The 18,694-nt window shown below is 32.0% G+C and overlaps 4 protein-coding genes across 6 annotated transcripts; 2 read left to right on the top strand and 2 right to left on the bottom strand.

Moving 5' to 3' along the window:
* Positions 1 to 746: 746 nt before the first annotated feature.
* LOC123677493 (zinc finger protein 271-like) lies at positions 747 to 13,403 on the bottom strand. Of its 3 annotated transcripts, none has more exons than XM_045614041.1 (9): positions 13,142 to 13,403; positions 12,854 to 13,076; positions 11,904 to 12,157; positions 11,630 to 11,810; positions 7,560 to 8,023; positions 3,770 to 4,169; positions 2,824 to 3,111; positions 2,270 to 2,685; positions 747 to 945 (listed from the first exon to the last, which is right to left on the bottom strand). In XM_045614041.1, exons 1-9 carry the CDS (start codon positions 13,286 to 13,288, stop codon positions 787 to 789), a joined length of 2,532 nt encoding a protein of 843 aa, XP_045469997.1. In that variant the 5' UTR covers positions 13,289 to 13,403; the 3' UTR covers positions 747 to 786. The 3 variants fall into 3 exon arrangements, with proteins under 3 accessions (XP_045469997.1, XP_045469998.1, XP_045469999.1); XM_045614042.1 differs by having other exon boundaries at positions 2,860 to 3,111; XM_045614043.1 differs by lacking the exon at positions 13,142 to 13,403 and having other exon boundaries at positions 12,834 to 12,996.
* On the top strand, positions 6,124 to 7,298 carry LOC123677495 (gamma-glutamylcyclotransferase-like). The gene is made up of 2 exons (XM_045614044.1): positions 6,124 to 6,561; positions 6,936 to 7,298. Exons 1-2 carry the CDS (start codon positions 6,318 to 6,320, stop codon positions 7,229 to 7,231), a joined length of 540 nt encoding a protein of 179 aa, XP_045470000.1. The 5' UTR covers positions 6,124 to 6,317; the 3' UTR covers positions 7,232 to 7,298.
* Positions 13,404 to 13,867: 464 nt separating the features above from the next.
* LOC123677490 (U3 small nucleolar RNA-associated protein 18 homolog) lies at positions 13,868 to 15,448 on the top strand. The gene has a single exon (XM_045614038.1). It carries the CDS (start codon positions 13,959 to 13,961, stop codon positions 15,417 to 15,419), a length of 1,461 nt encoding a protein of 486 aa, XP_045469994.1. The 5' UTR covers positions 13,868 to 13,958; the 3' UTR covers positions 15,420 to 15,448.
* Positions 15,449 to 15,471: 23 nt separating this feature from the next.
* On the bottom strand, positions 15,472 to 18,505 carry LOC123677489 (jouberin-like). Its single transcript, XM_045614037.1, has one exon. The coding sequence runs from the start codon at positions 18,255 to 18,257 to the stop codon at positions 15,639 to 15,641; it is 2,619 nt and encodes an 872-aa protein (XP_045469993.1). The 5' UTR covers positions 18,258 to 18,505; the 3' UTR covers positions 15,472 to 15,638.
* Between the last annotated feature and the right edge of the window lie 189 nt (positions 18,506 to 18,694).

The raw sequence follows: 18,694 nt of genomic DNA, 5'->3' as shown, positions 1-18,694 counted from the left end.
CTCTGGACGACGGACGGATTTATATCTTCGATTTTTGGATTTTATACATTCCAAAACTTGAACAGAAAATTTCATAGGGTTCAAATCTTTTTTCTTAGAATGATTCCAAATGTCTATTATTGAGAATAATAAGCCAAAATACTACAAAGTTCATTCTATGTTTAATTATTTCTTCTTGCAACATGAAATATGTAGGAAAAATTTAAAAAAAAAATGTAAGAAATATCCCAAAATATACTAGAGCTAGGATTTTGCGCTGAAAAATATTTTATTCAGTACAATGATAATAAACAATAAAGATTAGCGGAGAGTAACCAAAGTTAAATAAACAAAATAATAAATATATATATTTGTTTATATCTATGAACAAAATATCGGACAAGATAGAAGTCTAGTTCAAGAGTTAACCACAAGAAAGCTGCCATTGGAGGTGACTAGGGATAGACCAGTTGTGCTTTTTTAGAGTACATCACTATCAAATAATCTAACCAAATGAAAGCCTGCAGTAGCATTGAGACTAGTGTTGATTTTGTTTTCTGGGTTTTTCCTATTAAAAATTTGAGGAGTGGTAATGCTGTATAGCATTCGATTTTCAGGCAAATAGGGACAGCGAACGAAAAGGTTGAAATTTCTATGGAGAAAAAATTGATAAAATGCTTCCACTTCCTTTGGTAGACTTGGAAGTAATATCATAAAAAACCTTGAATTACACAATCGAAAGGTAACTAGAAATAACAAAAACGACAAAGATTTGTATAGTTTATTTTATTAAAACAATTACATACTTTATGCATTAGGATCATATGTAACAAAGCATATATTTGATTGTTCTGAAACAAGTATATCATTTCCAGGTTTGTCAAGTTGATCATTAAGAAAAGTCATATTTCCATCTAAAAGTAAATGCGAGACGTTGGGCTCTTCTTCAACATGCTCGACAAGCCTCTGTAATTTTAAGTAGAGAAAAATTAAATCAAATAAAATGTGAATATCGGATGATCAAAAAAAAACGAGTAAATACTAATGGAAGACTATGGCCTACCACAAGCTTACTGAGAACCCAATATAATGGATTGCGCTACCAAATTTATTCTATTAGGCCAATTGAAAAGTCCCCGGTGTGATGCACAGATATGATTTTTAGTTAGTACCAACTTAGATGTCTAAAAACATGGTGTATGCATTCGTCAATTTTTGAATGGAATGACATTCGAGCAAATTGAAAATTTCGTAGCGGCGCTGCAATATCATACTTGTCATTTCGATCTATTTTCCTTTGATTTTGACGAAATAAGTTTTAATGACCATAAAGTGGAGTTGATCGAGATAGCAAACATTGTGAAGATATCATCTGAAAGTGTACATCATATCATTCACGAATATTTGTACATGAGAAAGCTGTGTGCAAAATGGGTGCCGCGCGAGCTCACAATTGATCAAAAGCAACAACGTGTTAATGATTCTGAGCAGTGTTTGAAGCTGTTTAAATGCAATAAACCTCAATTTTTGCTTCGATATGTGACGATGGATGAAACTAGCTTCATCATTTCACTCCGGAGTCCAGTCGACAATCCGCTGAGTGGACTGCACATGATGAACCAAATCCAAAGTGAAGAAAAATACAACAGTCAGCTGGCAAGGTTATGGCATCAGTATTCTGAGATGAGCAAGGTTATGGCAACAGTATTCTGGGATGAGCAAGGTTATAATATTCATTGATTGTATTGTTTATTGATTGATTGATCACCTCCAAAAGGGCCAGACCATCCATAGCGAATATTATATAGCGTTATTGGATCGTTTAAAAGGATGAAATCGTTAACAAACGGCCCCTTTTGAAGAAAAAAAAGTGCTGTTTCGTCAAGAAAATGCGCCGTGTCACAAAATAATGGCAAAATTGCATGAATTGGGCTTCGAATTGCTTCTGCATCCACCTTATTCGCCAGATCTGGTCCCCAGCGACTTTTTCCTTTTTTGCTCGCTGGAAAGAAAGTTGGCGCCAATGAAGAAGTAATCGCCAAAACTGAGGCCTATTTTGAAGGAAAAGACAAATTGTACTACAAAAATGGTATCGAATAGTTGGAAGATCGCTGTATCGCCTTCAAAGGTAACTATGTTGAATAATATTTTGCCAAAAAATGTGTTTTACTATGGTAGACCGAGGACTTTTCAATTGGCATGTTATGATCATTCAAATAATTGGAGAGATTATTAGTCACTACCTCAACAAAGACTGAAAAACAACTTCATTAAATTTTTCTATATTTACCTTCATATTTTCAACTTTAGAATCCTGCAAATCTAGAGCAACTAGTGTGCCATCTGGTAACAATCCTTGCAATTTTTCTTGACCGTTGGTGATACTGGTCACTACATTTATCTGCTGTCCATCTTGTGTGTTCAAACTTAAGGGATTGCCTTCTTGATCGATAAGTTGTTGTATGTGCATGCAATCTCCTTTAAAATCAAGGACATCTTGACCAGAGCTAATAACTACTTCTGACTGAGCTTGTTCCAAGTCCACCATGGGCACTTCCATGTTTTGATCTTTGGGTGTTTCATAATAGACGTAAAGCAAATTATCAGCATCCGTATTGAGCAAAGTCATATTTTGGCTTGTATTGTCCATTGATTTTTGTTCATGTACTCTCTTATGTTTGGTAAGGTTTGAAAGATCAGAAAATCCTGTGAATTGATGTATCAGTTATTCATAATTGAAAAATTGATTATTATGTACTGCTTCTACAATCTTTTCAAATGTTTTTTAAGCTTTGTAATTCAACATATATTTTATGAAGAAGTGAAATCAAATTTCAGGCTCACCTTTCAGACAAATATTACAAGAGTGTGGCTTCTCACCAGTATGGAATCTCATGTGCTTCTTCAGACAATACATAGTGGTGAATGCTTTATCACATATTTCACATTTGAATGGCTTCTCATTTAAATGCCTCCGCGAATGCTCCTTCCAACTATCCTTATGCAAAAACGTTTTAGGGCAGTATTCACACTTCCAGGGTCGCTCTCCCGTATGCCGTTTGGTGTGCAATTTCAACTGAGAGGACGTGGTGAAGTTTCGACCACAAATCTCACAACAGAAAGGTTTTTCACCTTGAATCAAAAAATTATTACTGTGTTTCCTTCTTTGAAAATATGTTTTTGAACAAAGAACTACGATCTATGCTACACTAAGTCTGAATGATGGAGTAAATGCATTATTTTCAGCATAACCTCTACCAACACAAAACAAATACAAAAATTACAGACATTGTGATGAAATAATGAAAGAGATCTGTTCAGGAAATGAGCACTCAAAAGTGATTAGTTGAATCATGTCAATGTTCATAAATTTTGAAATTCTCATTCACAAAATACCTATGAGAATGTAAGTGCTTATTTCACCTGAAGAGATTTCAGATATATTGGATTATTTGCCAATTCTCAAAAACAGAAATACAGTTGGAAATAAAAAAGGGAGCAACCGAAACAGTTATACATAAGTCATGTTTTTGTGATTTCACTTCACCTTTTGTTGCTCGTATCATTCATTATTACTGAAAATGTGATAATAACAAAATAAATCAAGATCATTTGATCAAAGTTTGCACTCTGAAGTTTATACTTGAAATAGGCGTAAAAAGGATTGGTGCTAGCTATTTGGGATAAATCAAGACATGAAAATAGGCATGACAAAATTCTTAGATATGAAAGTAGCATAATGAATATTTTATATTCTGATTCCTAATAAATAATTAAGAAAAACACTCACCTGTATGTATTCTCAAATGCTCCATCAAATTGCCCTTCTGGGAAAATCTCTTGTCACATATCTCACAAGTGAAAGGTTTCTCTCCGAGATGCCATCTCATGTGAAGATTTAAGGATGTTTTATGAGCAAAACTTTGACCGCATCTGGAGCAAATATAATTCTTTTCTCCTGTATGTATGTAATTATGGCTAATCAGGTTTGTCTTTGTTTTGAAGGCTGACGAGCACAAATTACATTTATATGGTCTTTCTTCAGTGTGAACCAACTGGTGTCTATGCAACAGCTGACGATGTTTGAATGTTTTGTTGCATTTACTACAGACAAACCGTTTTCCGTTATTATGTTCTGCATTGCGATGATAAATTAGGCTGCTTGCATGATTGAATTTTTTCAGACACACCTGAAAAGACATGATGATGAGAAAACAATGATGATGGTTTGCTATGATATTTCATAACTACAATAACTTATCTATATACAAGTTTGGAAAATACATTTGGAAAGATAGGATATTAACTGTTATTCCAGTGAACACTCACGGTCCAGTGCAAAAATCAAAACATCTGTGTAATACGATATCGCATAAATGAGTGGAAGACAAATTTAAATTGAATGTCCAAATAATTCACCTTGTTGAGCTAAACAGTAGCCATATCTTTTACAAAGAGATAATCTAACATATCTGAACAGATTTGGCATAGTTGCTATTTTGGCACAAAATTGGATTATCTTGCCCATAAAGCAAATTTTTCAAATATCCCCAAAGAATCATCATCATCATTGGGAGATAAATCTGGTGATTCGGAGGGACATTTGATTGTGCCATTCGTGGAAATTAGGCAGTAGAAGTCGAACTGTCGGAATAATTTCATTCTGTAAAGCTTCAGATATTGTATACACACAGAAATAGTTAGATGCTTATTCTTCCTAGACTACTACTGATGGGTTATGATTTCTATTCAAGGAAAACGATGACTCATCGGTGAATAGGATATTGCTGAGGAATAAATTATTTTCATTCTGTTTGCATCATCCTCATGAAAAATTTCTTGATTTGTTTGAACCTTATAACATCGGTAACTTTGCCTTTTAAAAATATTTTATCGGTCATATCGACTTGTTCAGCAATGTACTTACTTGAACAAGGTGCACATAGATTTTTTTTTTCAGACGATTTTTATTGATATTTTTGGTTTATGAATCTTGCAATTACGGTATGTTCGAAAACACCCTTATTTGTTCGCCTTCGACTATCAATATCAAACGGCAGTGCAGCATTGTGACCATCCCCACTTCGACATTGAAAGAGAACGCTCGTTTGTATGATATCGTATCACGCAGATGTTTTGATTGTTGCACTGTTCCACTGGACCATGAGTGTTCTCTGGAATAACGTTGAATATCCTATCTTTCCAAATATATTTCCAAACTGTATTAACTATTCAGTTTATCCTTTTGTTAAGGAAATATTGGGAAATTTGAAAGGTTAGATTGAGCAGTACGCTCAATGCAGTGTGCTGATTCTCGCACTTTTGTAATTATTTTTCATTAAATTGATTGAATAAAGACTTTTATTATTATTATTATTATGTTGTTCGATTTTTGCTTGAATATTGCTTTAAATTAATGCGACCTACATAAAGAGCATTAAATCGTTATAGATCTTTAATAAAATTCAAATTCGATCGAATCAGTGTTGTCACTGAAATGTTCGTTTGTTTTTTCGATGTTCTGTTTGAATTTCCATAGTTTTGATGATGCAATCAACACAAAATGTTGCATCAAGCTCGAATTTTGAATCTTATTTTGAATCTAACTAGAATATTTCATATTGATCGAATCCGTAGTTTTTAAACGACGAATTTTGCCCAATAACGAACTCAACCATTCGACATCCGAATATAACCTAAAAATTTCAAGTTCCGGGATGAGAGGTCGAAAATAGAAATAGCATGTACGCAAATCTGACCTATAGAAATTTCGTAAAACAAGTTTACTGAAAAATATGCAAATATTGATAATAACAAGTTTTCTGTTTTTTTTTTTTATACAACTTAGATTAACAAAAAAATAGGAAAGCAATGACGTAAAGCAGATCGACCGGACGGACAGAATCGAATTTGAGGACGGATTCGTCATCGAGAGGTCGAACCTTATAGTTTGGGACCACCTTCGGCTGAAAATTCGAAAATTACAGACATTGTGACGAAGCGATCTCTTCGGAGAACGAGCTTTACCGCTAATGCAGTTGTAACATGCAACAATGTTTTCATTTTATGGTAATCACATCTTATCTGCTATAGTAAATAATAAGATTTATATTTAATTAAACCACAAACTAATACAATTTAGCAGTAATGTCAACAGGAAATGCTGTGGTCCAAAATATCAAATTAATCTTCAGAAATGATTTGTGGGAAGAATATTCTGAGAACTATCTTCACATGTTTGGTATAAATAATACGATAAAACGGGTTTTTCAATATTGATACATTTGTGTTATGTGCTGTACCTCCTGTTTTTTTTGGAAGATCCAGTTCTATCAAATATGACAAATACTCATGACAAGTTTTTATATTTTGCTTATGGCAGCAATTTGCTTCAACAGAGGATTCATATTAAAAATCCAAGTGCTGAAAGGGCTGGTATTGCCAAGTTAAAAAACTATAGGTTAGATTTCAACACTTACTCCAATAAATGGAAAGGTGCCGTTGCGACAATTACGAAGAAAGAGGGCGATCATGTTTGGGGGGCTCTTTGGACATTGAATAAGGAACATATGGAAACTTTAGGTATGTAATTACAACATTTTTTAATCTTAATGTTATTGACTTGACTTTTGTTCGAAACTTTTTCGAAAAATTTTGAAAAAAACGTGATTTTACCGATATTTTCAAAGTTCCCATGATTCCGCGACCTGCATTTTTGGTCATATATTTCTATTGTCGTTTTGATATAAAAAATGTAGGTATTTCCAAGGAAAAGTGATTTCAGACCTTTGTTTACTGGACTATTATTCTAAATATTATTTTTAAGAGGATTACTACAGAAATCTCAAGCATCAATTCTCCTAAGTTACGAATTAAATGTGATGATTGAAAATACTAAATCTCACTCCATTGAAATTCAACAGAATTTATAAGTAATTTGAATATTTATCTTTCAGATAAACAAGAAAGTGTTCCAGTTTACTACACCCCCGTAACAGTTGATGTAGAAACATCAAGTGGAGAAACCAAATCTTGCAGGGTGTACATTCAAACTAACAATCCAGAAGCAATAGAAAAAATTGAAGATTTACCGCATGAGAGACAACCTTCTTATGCTTACCTCAAAACCATTTTGGAAGGGGCTAAAGAGTCCAATTTGCCAATTGAATACAAGAAATTTTTAGAAAAAATTCCCCATAATGGATACAAAGGAGAAGTTGAAATACCAGTTAAATTAAATAATCTTAATTAGCATAACATAAGTCTACTTGAAATTTATACCATATCAGAATAGATAAATTTCATCTGAATTATTGCAATTTGTTGTTCTTTCCTTTCAATTTATAATTTATTTCCTCAAAATTCTAAAACAATGCCCTAACACTAAAAAATAATATTCCATTGAAAAAAATCATTGACCTTAAAATTCCATATAATGGATTGATGATCCAATAAAATTCAATATTCCATTCCATATATTGTGGGGAATAACAGTAAAAGAACTAAAGAATATATTTTGAAAAAATATCAACAAGTTAAATTTATACCTACAGATGAATCACTGAGAAAAAAAATCTTACCTCACAAGAAAATATTCCTTTTTTGTGCCTTTGCAGATGCATTTCGAATGTCTTCGCATATGAAAAGGCCCTATTGCATTCTGGACATTTAAAACGTTTTCCATTTTGATGACTACTTTCCAAATGCACAATCAAATCTTCCTCACTATTGAAGAGATCATTACATTGTTCACAACTTAAAGACTGCTTATTACCATCAGAGGCATCTTTTGTGTTATCATTGGTAGCTTCAAATTCTGAATTAATGCATGTCCCCAATAGAGTACGAGATGAATCATCTTCATATTCATTTTTTGCTTGTGATTTTTCAATATCAGGTAGTTTATCAGTGTCATTCATTTCATTCGATTCAACTATTAAATGTACTTTTTCTACATGCATTCTCAGTCTTGGATAATTTTTGAATTCTTCCGAACATTTATCACATTTGAATTTTCTTCGTCGTTTTCTCCTTGGGATAGTAGCTTAAATAAGGAAGTAATTTTAAAACATATATGGACATAATATGAATTACTTTAATATTATTTGAAAAGTTCTTTTCAAGGATCACTTTGTAATGATACAGAATAATATCACCCTAATACAGCTCGATTGACAATGAATAAAAAATTAAGCAAATACTGACTGACACAAAAGGAATACCCAAATTTGCTTATCCAAATTTAATAATTATTGATATACATGATTTGACTTTCGGTTTCATTAGACAACATACTGGAAAAACTGATTCAATAGTGTATTGACGATTTCTTATGCACTTTTCAATGTCTAGGCTTGGTTCTGATGTGATGGTTAATATTTTCTTAGGGTATCTCTCTAGGCTCTCTAACTTCATAAGAAAGTTCATGATGTAGTCTTTGAAGGGTACTGCAAATTTGACATGCCCAATAGATATATAATCGATAAATTAATCAAATGGACTTAACACGTTCACTGCAGCATGTATCCCCGGGGGCATGTGTTGAGTCTTAAAGTTAGTGTGGCACCAAAAACATGAGTGGATTATTCCAGTGCGAAAGCCATAAATGAGTTGTTTTTTACCAATTTGAACGATGCAAATAGCAATTGATTTCCATTCGAAACATATACTTATTTGAATATTTATCACAGCCCATGCCCTGGGGATACGTGCCGCACACAACTAATGTTTCATTAGTTTGATGAGGCACATGTCTCCCGGGGCATGTGTCAAACATATCGATTCTTGTTCATACTGAGAAGTTCGCCGGGTAATTTCTTTTTGTTCGGATTGTCCAGGGCAACCTGGATACTGTTCAATTTGATTTAATACTGCACATTCATAATTCTGTTCTCTAAAAAAAAAAATGACAATAATATGTCTCTTAATAATATAAAAACTACTTATAAACCATTTTGAAAGATAATAGTCTGACTGACAATGTTTATTATTGTTTATTATACAAAAATACTTGAAAAACGAACAAAATGACTCTTATGTTTGTTTCATCAAATAAATAAATGAACTGAATTTCCATCTACTCCTTGTGCGGCACCAAGACACTGGAGTCAAGTGCAGCTGAGTCCTTAGGTAGAATACTACTTCCAGAATAATTTCCAACAGTTGGTATCTTGAATATTAGATTACCCCTTTGTTAGATGGAGCCTGAAAAAAAATGTATACACGTATCCCCGGGGGCATGTGCCACACATAGATTGAAATAGGCAGAATCTATAGTTGCAGTGAACGTGTTAAGGGACCTTTCTTGACTGGATCTTAAGTAGGTCCTACACTATCAAGCGGCTTGATCAAATGCTTGAACCTCCGATTGATGGGAGCTTCAAGCGTGCTTCAATCAATACTTCAATCTTTTGATCAAAACTCTCTTGTCAGTCGAAGCAGAGAAGTGGAACAGTGAGTTTTGCGATCGTGTTTTCGCTTTTTCGCGTTACAATGGTGTCGACTTCAGATTTGGCCTTCCTAATCACAACATTGGTTGCCTTGAAGCAGAAAAAGAAGGAAAAGGAGGTGGTCTAAGGAGTGGTACAAAATGAGAAACCGCTTCACTCATGAACATCTCCTAAATACATGTCTTTGTATTACCAAAGCGAAGGTTCAGGGATGTCATCTGTAGATGTCCCTGACACTTTTTTAGCCTCGATGGCTTTATACTCCCGGTTGAAGTTAGTTCTGAGAATGTTAATTTTTTGTTTCAATTGTTTCACGCTGAAATCCGGTTTTAACTTTCTCAATGGTCCCACGATTTTTTCAAATGCCGCCCTTTTTTTATTTCTATTGAAATATTCTTTACTTTTTACTTTCCACAACTCCGGACAATCACGATATAAATCAATCAACAAACTAATAAACTCCCGCTCCGAGTTTTCTGGATCGGTTTGGAAGTGAGACGTGGTTTGGGATGTTGACGCCATGGTTTCCAAAGAATGAATGACTCAATGCTTGACGAAAATTGCCCTACACTATCAAGCCGCTTGATCAACCTGCTTGAGTCATTCAAATTTTCTATCAATCACCGTCAATGCTTGCTTCAAGCGTCAAATTGGCTTCTACACTATCAATCACGCTTGATACAATCAATTTGCTCAAGCATTTGATCAAGCCGCTTGATAGTGTAGGGCCTCCTTTAATCCATAAATTAAATCCATATTAGTAAAACATACTGGTTTTTCTTCTAGTGAATATCGAAATGATAAAGGTGTTTCACAAGAATCTGTCTTGGGACATCTTCTGTTCTTACTATTCATCAACAATTTACAAGATTTCTTGGTAAGATGTTCTCTTTCTGGTTGATGATAACGTATCATTGGCAGTGAGAGCCGGCTGTCGAAAGAAGTTGCAAAATTTTTTTAAAGAGCTTGTTTATCATTTTACTCAGTGGTGTAAGGCTAATTCACTGATTGTCAAATAAAACCCACATTTCAGAATCGTGATTCCGACCAGAGTCCTCCATTTATCATTAATGGAAGTGCAGCTTGACTTGAATCTGTGAGCTTCCTGGATTTGTGCTTGAACAGCCTTTGAGAAGCCTTTTTGTATATTTTTGATGTGAAAATTCATCAAAAAATAAACATTTGTTCGGAAAGTTACATCATGCATATATTTATTCTTCAATAAAAAATTCATCAATTTTTTTAACTCCAAAAAATTTAATACATAAGGACATTCCGCAGATGAACATTAATGAATAATAGTGAAAACCTCACATAAATCGATGGTCTCAACCTAAAATAAAGCGTTCTAACTTTTGAACTGATTACTGAAACAGTATAGAACTCTCTTAACGTCGTAAGGTTAGCAAAAGCAAATAGAATATATTGGACAGTTTCATTCTGCTCTCGCATCAGCGGCACAAGGGGCAAACAGTAGCCTTCTTGATAGTCTATGTGGATTAACTAGTATATCCAGAGCCTAATATGTTTTGTACTTTTCTGCAGTATAGGGCAAAAATATCTGATTCCACTTTCTTTTAGAAGACAATAGTAACCTCACACTCTCAAAAACTAAATGCTCAACTTGAAAGCTGAAATAAAATAACCGTAGTCTTCTCCATGGGATTTTATTTGATTTTAACACATATGTCAAGACTAAATTGCCAATAACAGAAACTTCAGGTTAAGTTTCTGATTATTGATTATTTCTGATTATATAAATGAAATTGATAAATCAGGAGACCTTCAGTTATAGTCGATCTTGTGTCACTTTTTATCCTCTATAAAACTGAGAATGATATCACAATGAAGTATAGATGATTGAACTGTTCAAAAAAACCATAAGATATCGATATTCTGAACAGCCTATATGAATTGTTTCAGAAGGATCTTCAAAGGTTCTCAAAAATTTTAAAAATTCATGTATTTCTTTTCCCCGATAACTTCCGATACCAGTCCCAAAGTATCTGTTAAGAACCTAAATAATGTATATACCCGATCCGAAGGATAAGTAAAAAGTGGTATTTTCACGAATTATCCATTTCATTTTTTATCCATTACATTTTAGTAAGAGAAATTAAATTTTAAATTGATTTTCTAAAAACTTTTCTACAAGTGAAAAAATTCACTAGCTAATCTAAAAGATTAATTTTAAATCTCACCACTTCTTTTGAATCTATTTCCATTCAAAACCCTTGTAACTATTACCTCCTCTTCCAACTCTTCCCCATTTTGATTTTCCACTCTTCCTATAACTTCTGTGTCTAATTTTACTGAAGTCTCTGAGCCTATTTCCTCCTCTTCTATACCTTCTTTTCGTAAAATATCATCTAACTCTTTCCCCTTGAAAATAGTAATAATAATTTCAAATTAATTTTAAAATAATGATGATAATTTCAAATGGAATAAAATTAATTTTAAGTAAAACACACAAACCTGTACTGTTTCTGAAAACCTGGCAGGTACTTTACGTTGCCTTTTTCCATCATCCAGACATTCATTATTACTATTATCAGTTTTCAGACCATCTTCCTCATTTTTCAATGAATTAATTATTTCTTCTTTTTTATCTATTAGTTGTTTTCTCGGCCTTCCACGTTTTTTCTTTTCCTTTTTCAATATATTCATATTTGCCAGTATTTCATGGTCAGCAGTATACAGAGGACCATCAGTTAATGTATTCTCCATAACTATAAAAATGAATGATCAACTTCTTATAGTTGAATATTGTATCTAATACAATTATAATACCAATTTTTGTTAACACTAAAGTAAAATTCAAAATATTCTCAGTAAAAAAGTAAATAGAAATGTTCCACAGGAATCTGACCTGCTCTCTATTACAGTAGAAACCCTACTATCAGGACCTTCGTTATCCAAACGTCTCAGAGTCCTCGATATGAGGACAGGATCAACCAGAAATTTCCCTGATATATGCAGTCTGCACTAAGATTTTGTCATTGTATCAGTTAGATGCAAATGAAAATCACGGAATATTTCAACCCAGAATGAAATCAATATATTAAAAAAATTCTAGTCGATTTATTTATTTTTTTATGAATATTTATTCATATTGCGGAGAGTTATTTTTTTGTTTTCCTCAATAAATATTTAAATCATAATTTTTGCAATATGTTTGATAATCTCTTCTTTTTGATTATCGACTACAATTAGTCCGGATAATGGGGTTTCTACTGTATATATTTTGTATAACATAGTGCATTATTCAAAAGATTCTTAAACTTGTTTACATTCTTTCTATTTCTCACATAAAACTCATTAGAAAAACTTAAATAAACATTCTTTCATAACAATTAAAAATATATGTTGTACTCAACGGGAACAAACAGTTATTAATATAACTACCTCTTCCTTTATTCACTCACTCTGAATGAAATAGTTCTCTCCAGTTTCAACAGACTGCACTTGTAAAGTTCCTGATATATTTTGAAGATTTGCCAATTGTATGGTTTGGGTATTTTTACTATCAAATATTGACTTCAACTGGTTCTGTCCCTCAATAATGAGATCAAAAAATAATTTTGTTGCCTCCAATTGGATTTCACATCCAGGGCATATTTTATCTGGATATTTTCCATCATTTTCTACCTAAACAAGGAACAAAAATTTTTAGATATTTCAAATGAGAACATAGGATATTATTTAATTCTAACCTTCAAGGGAAGATATTTATTAATTAAGTTGCTTAAATTTTGTTCCGCCTCTTCTGAGAAAATGCAAGTTCCATTTTGATTGGTATTAGCACAAAGTCGACATAAAGATAACTTGGATGATTGATCATTCTCATAAGTTTCTGTCATTTCATATATACAAATTATGGTATTTACAAATACTTTTTTTTAACAATTATTCTTTCAGCAACTTTTTTGTTTGGATTATATTGCATTTTTATTTTTTCATAAAAATGACATTAGATGAATGACATACCATAGATAATTAGAAGTCTTATTTTCCAAATATATGTTTTCGTCGTTTCCAACGATTTCATAAAAATCATATGAAATATAAAAAATTAATAATTATTTTTGCATAACAAAAATCAAAAAAATATCAATCTGGTTTGATTTCAATTATTAAATTGAAATCAAACCAGATTGATATTTTTTTGATTTTTGTTATGCAAAAATAATTATTAATTTTTTATATTTCATATGATTTTTATGAATATAATGTTCTTTTTCTTCAACATCTCTAATTTGAGTAGTTAGGTTCCGGTGAAGTGATATTAATCACTTCACCGGAACCTAACTACTCAAATTAGAGATGTTGAAGAAAAAGAACATTATATTCATAAAAATCATATGAAATATTATATTCTATGTTAGAATATATGTCATAAATAGATAACAGAAATATCTATGACAGAAATATTTTAACCTATTTCTTAACCTATGAATAGTATGAAAATAATCCAGTTCTGTATATTTTTATAGATATATTATTTATTGTGAAATTATCTATCACAACAAAATGCCGCAAAATTCAAGAAAACGTAAACATGAGCCTGAAAGTGAAGTGAATGTGCCTAAGCAGAAACATAGACCATATGATGAAATAGCTGAAGCTGAAGACAAACAATTAGACAAAATTTTATTTGGTGGTTCCACTGCATTTCTCAAGTGTTTAGAAGAAGCTGAGGAACAGGATGTGAAACTATCCACAGATTTAGAAAATGCAGATGCAGCCAGTAGTGATAGCGAAACGAAGCATATGCCTGCATGGACCGATGATGACAATGAATTAAAAGTTGGACAAGCGTTGAACGCTCAAAATAGGACGCTACCTGAAGGAGGAATAAATGATAGATCGAATAAGTATAAAAACTTACTTCAACATAGGTTCGAATCAATTAATGCTACTCCAAAATGGGCCAAATTAGACAGAACAGTAGAAGATTCAGATGAAGACGATGAAATTTTACAGACATGTGGATTCTCGAAGAAACACAAATCACAATATTTACCTCGTTCTGTTCTAGAGTATAAGAAAATAAGAGATTTGAATTGTGAAACATATAGTGAAGGACCTTACATCAATGGAATTGAATTTTTACAAGATACTACAGTGGCACTAGTTGCAGGTCAAAGTGGAATTGCTTCACTTTATGCAGTAAATGGCAAGAAGAATACTAAAATACATAGTATAAAATTCCAAAATTTTCCTATCTTGTGCTCAAAAGTAGTGGAAAATAATCATACGGTAATTTTTGGATCTCGACATTCTTTTATTCATTGTTTTGACCTTATGTCTGCTAAATCTACAAGAGTTAATCTTCCCCCTGGATTAACAACTGCTAAGAAATTCAATATCTCCTCAGACCAAGATATACTGGCAATAGCAGGAAAATGGGGAGAAATTCATTTGCTATCAACAAGAACAAAGGAAAGGATTGGTATTTTGAAGCAGAATGGTGATGTTACTGCGCTCTCATTTGGCTATGGAAATAATTTATTGTACGCTCATAGTAGCATTGGTGAAATTTCAATTTTTGATATGAATATGAGGCAATTGAAACATAAATTCCAAGATCAAGGATGTCTAGAAGGTACTACATTGGCTATTTCCCCTTCAAATAGATTTTTAGCTGCAGGCTCTTCACACGGAGTGGTTAATGTTTATGACACCCATTGTATATATAAAAGTGAATACCCAGAATGTGAAAAGGCTCTGATGAACTTGACTACAAGAATTTCTTCACTAGCATTCAATGCCACATCGGAAATATTAGGATATTCATCAGTGGACATTCCTAATTCTGTAAAATTATATAATGTTGCTTCAGGAGAAAATTTCAAAAATTTTCCTGGTTTCCAAAGTAGCCTGGGAAATGTCAATACAATGAATTTTTCTCCAAAAAGTGGATTTTTGGCATTAGGAAACAATAAGTCTGTTGTTTCTTTGATAAAATTAAATCATTATAAAAATTATTAAATATGTTATAGAAAAAATTATGTTATGTTTTTTTTTGTTTTATTGAAAAACTATTATTACACATTCACTTCATCCATAAATATCTGAATGGAAAAATACTTTCTTATTGTGACCATAGTACATCAGTTGAGTACTCATTGATTTGAATTTCACTTCAAAATGATGAATGAGAAATGTTGGGAATTGTCCTTTTCATATATTTGGAAATTTCATTATTTTTTATGATTCAATGAATGACTTTCGTTTTCCTCCCATTAAGTTATCAAGTTTATCTAAAACATTTGTAAAATCCAAATTAACACCATTATTTCTTATTGATTTCTGTTTTCTGGAGTATTTTACGTCATGCAAATCATTTCTTTTGTCCATTATTAATCTCAAATCTATGTTATTTTCTGTATTTTTCTCATTATATCCAAATAATAAAACTGGTAAATCATCTCCAAAATGCCCAACTGCCATTATATTATCTTTTGGATGGAACTGCAATGCATGAATAGTAATTGCTTTATTTTTATAAGGAACCAGGCTTCCAACGTATTTTCCTGTTTTCAATTTCCAAATATTTACAGAAGAATTTTCACTCCCTGCTACAACATAATTACCACATGGTGAAATTGAACATGAAGTATGAAATCTCGTATTGAGTCCTCCTTGTAACCAATGAAGGACAGTTGAGGATTCCAAATCCATTATTCTCAAAATGTTATCTCTAGAATGAACAACAAGTCTTTTTTCTCTTGCAGTAAATTCTATCTGGTTTATTACAATGCTTTCAAGGCCCAAAATATTAATTTTTTTGTGAAGAATCCAAGTGTTTTTTTGATGATACCATTCTATTATAAGTCCAAGAGAATCTGAAGATAAAATTGTATTATAACTCTTTTTGAACAACAAGCTTGTAATATATCCTTTATGACCCTCAAGTTCTTGATTTAACACGTATTTTGAAGAAAGTCCTTCTATATTCCAAATCCTTAATTTGGTATCATAACATCCAGTAGCTATTAGATTATTCCCCATTTCATTGGCATACACAAAATTTGGGTGTGGTAAAATTTGTAAAAAAGAAACCTCAAAAACATTCCATATAGAAACTGAGCAATCTGCTGAACAAGCAATTATCAAAGAATCATCAAGGGACCACCTTATGGAATAAATAATGTCTTGGTGACCAGGTAAGTAACAAACTTGTTCAAAAGTAATGATCGAAAAAATCCCAATACAATATAAATTATTTAATTTCAAACTACAAGCTAAGAAAGAGCCACTGTGACTAAATCTAAGAGTGAAGCAACCTTCTTTTCCTGTTTCAAACTGAGCCAAACACTCATTTGGCAAATTTATTGAATCTTCACTAGTACTTCTTTTCCATTCCTGATTTTTATGAGAAGTAGCTTTTACAGAAGATAATATAGTCTTTTTTAGTTCATCTTTTTTAAGCAATTCTTCATTGAAAATTTCTGTATCCCTAGTTTCTTTTTCTAATGGACCTGAAGATCTCAAAGCAGTTGATAACTTGTTTTTCGCTGTAGTAGCAGTAATAGAGACATACAAGCTTGAAGGGTATTTTACAAGCTTACCGTTATTCCACACTTCCCAAATAGAGCACTTTTTAGTGTCTTCTTTTTTGAGTGAACAGTGATACAACTGGAGCCTCATATTTTCTTTTAAATTCAAAACATTGTTTTTTCCCGAAATTTTCAAAAAAGCAAATGCTATTCTGTGCCAGCCTTTTGTTTTATTGTTGATTAAAGGTAATGAAACAAAATCCAATATTTCAAAAAATATTATTATTTTATCCTTTTGCTCAATGATATAATCATAATCTTCATTGATTAAAATTCTTTCATCCCATAAAGGTATCAGAGATCTCTTTTCCTGCATATTATAGGGACAAGTCATTATTGGAGCTATGTATTCTAAATTGTCTTCATAGTAATACACAACTGATCTTTCCTTGGTTTTTTTGGCGAGATAGTTTCCAGTATATGCATCTACTATGTGAATTTTCACAACAGGATGAATAACAAGGGAATTGAGAAGGAGTTTATCTGTCCTATGAACTGTTATATTCAGAATTTCATCAACTACTTTCTCATCCTTAAATTTTTCATTATCACTAATAATAAGTTCATCGTTCAAATTTTCATTGATTTTCCTTCTGTTATAATTTTTTTTATTGAAACTTTTTTTAGAACCCGAAGAATTTGATTTGATTTCCAAAGCAGAATTTTTCAAATCTGAAGCATGAACTTCATTTTTCACTTGCACATCAACTATTTTAGATATACTATCTTTTTCATGTATGACGATATCTCCAATTTTGGGTTCTATATTCTTAGATATTTTGAAAGTTTTTTGGCTGGATAACTCACTTTTTTGAATATTTACAAACTTTGGAGAAGATACCCTATAAGTATTTGTACTTGATGCAGAAGAAGCATTACTTTGAATAACATTATTACCTTCTGTGGTAACCACTTTCGGTGAAGTAACTTTGAAAGTATCATTGCTAGAAAGTGGCGATAAATTCAAATTTTTGGAAGTTAATTTGGTTCTTGGTTTGGGAATTGGTTTACCTTCATTAGTTCTTGGTACTGCACCACTATTTTCGAAGAACTTATTAAGAATAAACTCCTTGTTGTCTTCTTCGCTTGGCTCATTGAATGTATTAATAGGAAATGAACTTCTTGATGTTCCTGGCCTTGTTCTATCTTCTTTCGGGCTTGTTTCCGATGTTTCTTGCAAAGCTGCTTTCAGGAAACTATCAAATTTTTCTTTAGTTTCTAGCATTACACTTTTCTGTAATACGTATTCTTGAGGGGAAGAACTCATTTCTTCAATGAGATTGCGTTAATGTTAATATTGACGTTCCTAAAATGATAAATTATTGTTGATATTAAGGGAACTTGAATCCATGGCAACAACTGGTGGAAAAGCAAGAATAAATATTGTATTATTCCTTTTGAAGAAGTAATCAAATTCATATAACATACATCAGATATTTGAATAAATATACACATTTTGTAAAATTTCAAAATATATTCAATTTTATGCTCAGAGGAAAGAGATTTTATGTATGTATATTTCATAAAATTTTTGAATTTAAGAACCAGAACGCGGTTGATATCTTCGAACTACTAAATGTTCGATTTGATCTACTAATTTGATTTCATTATATTTTTTATTAGAAACTAAAAGGTGACAAAATTAGATATAAACTTCAGATAATCAGTTTTTGGATATAAATTATTAAAAAAAATCTTTTTTTT

This window comes from Harmonia axyridis, chromosome 4 (genome assembly GCF_914767665.1).
Source record: "Harmonia axyridis chromosome 4, icHarAxyr1.1, whole genome shotgun sequence".
NCBI lineage: Eukaryota > Metazoa > Arthropoda > Insecta > Coleoptera > Coccinellidae > Harmonia > Harmonia axyridis.
Note: the sequence above shows the minus strand (reverse complement) of the source record. Positions and strands in the feature narration are given on the sequence as shown.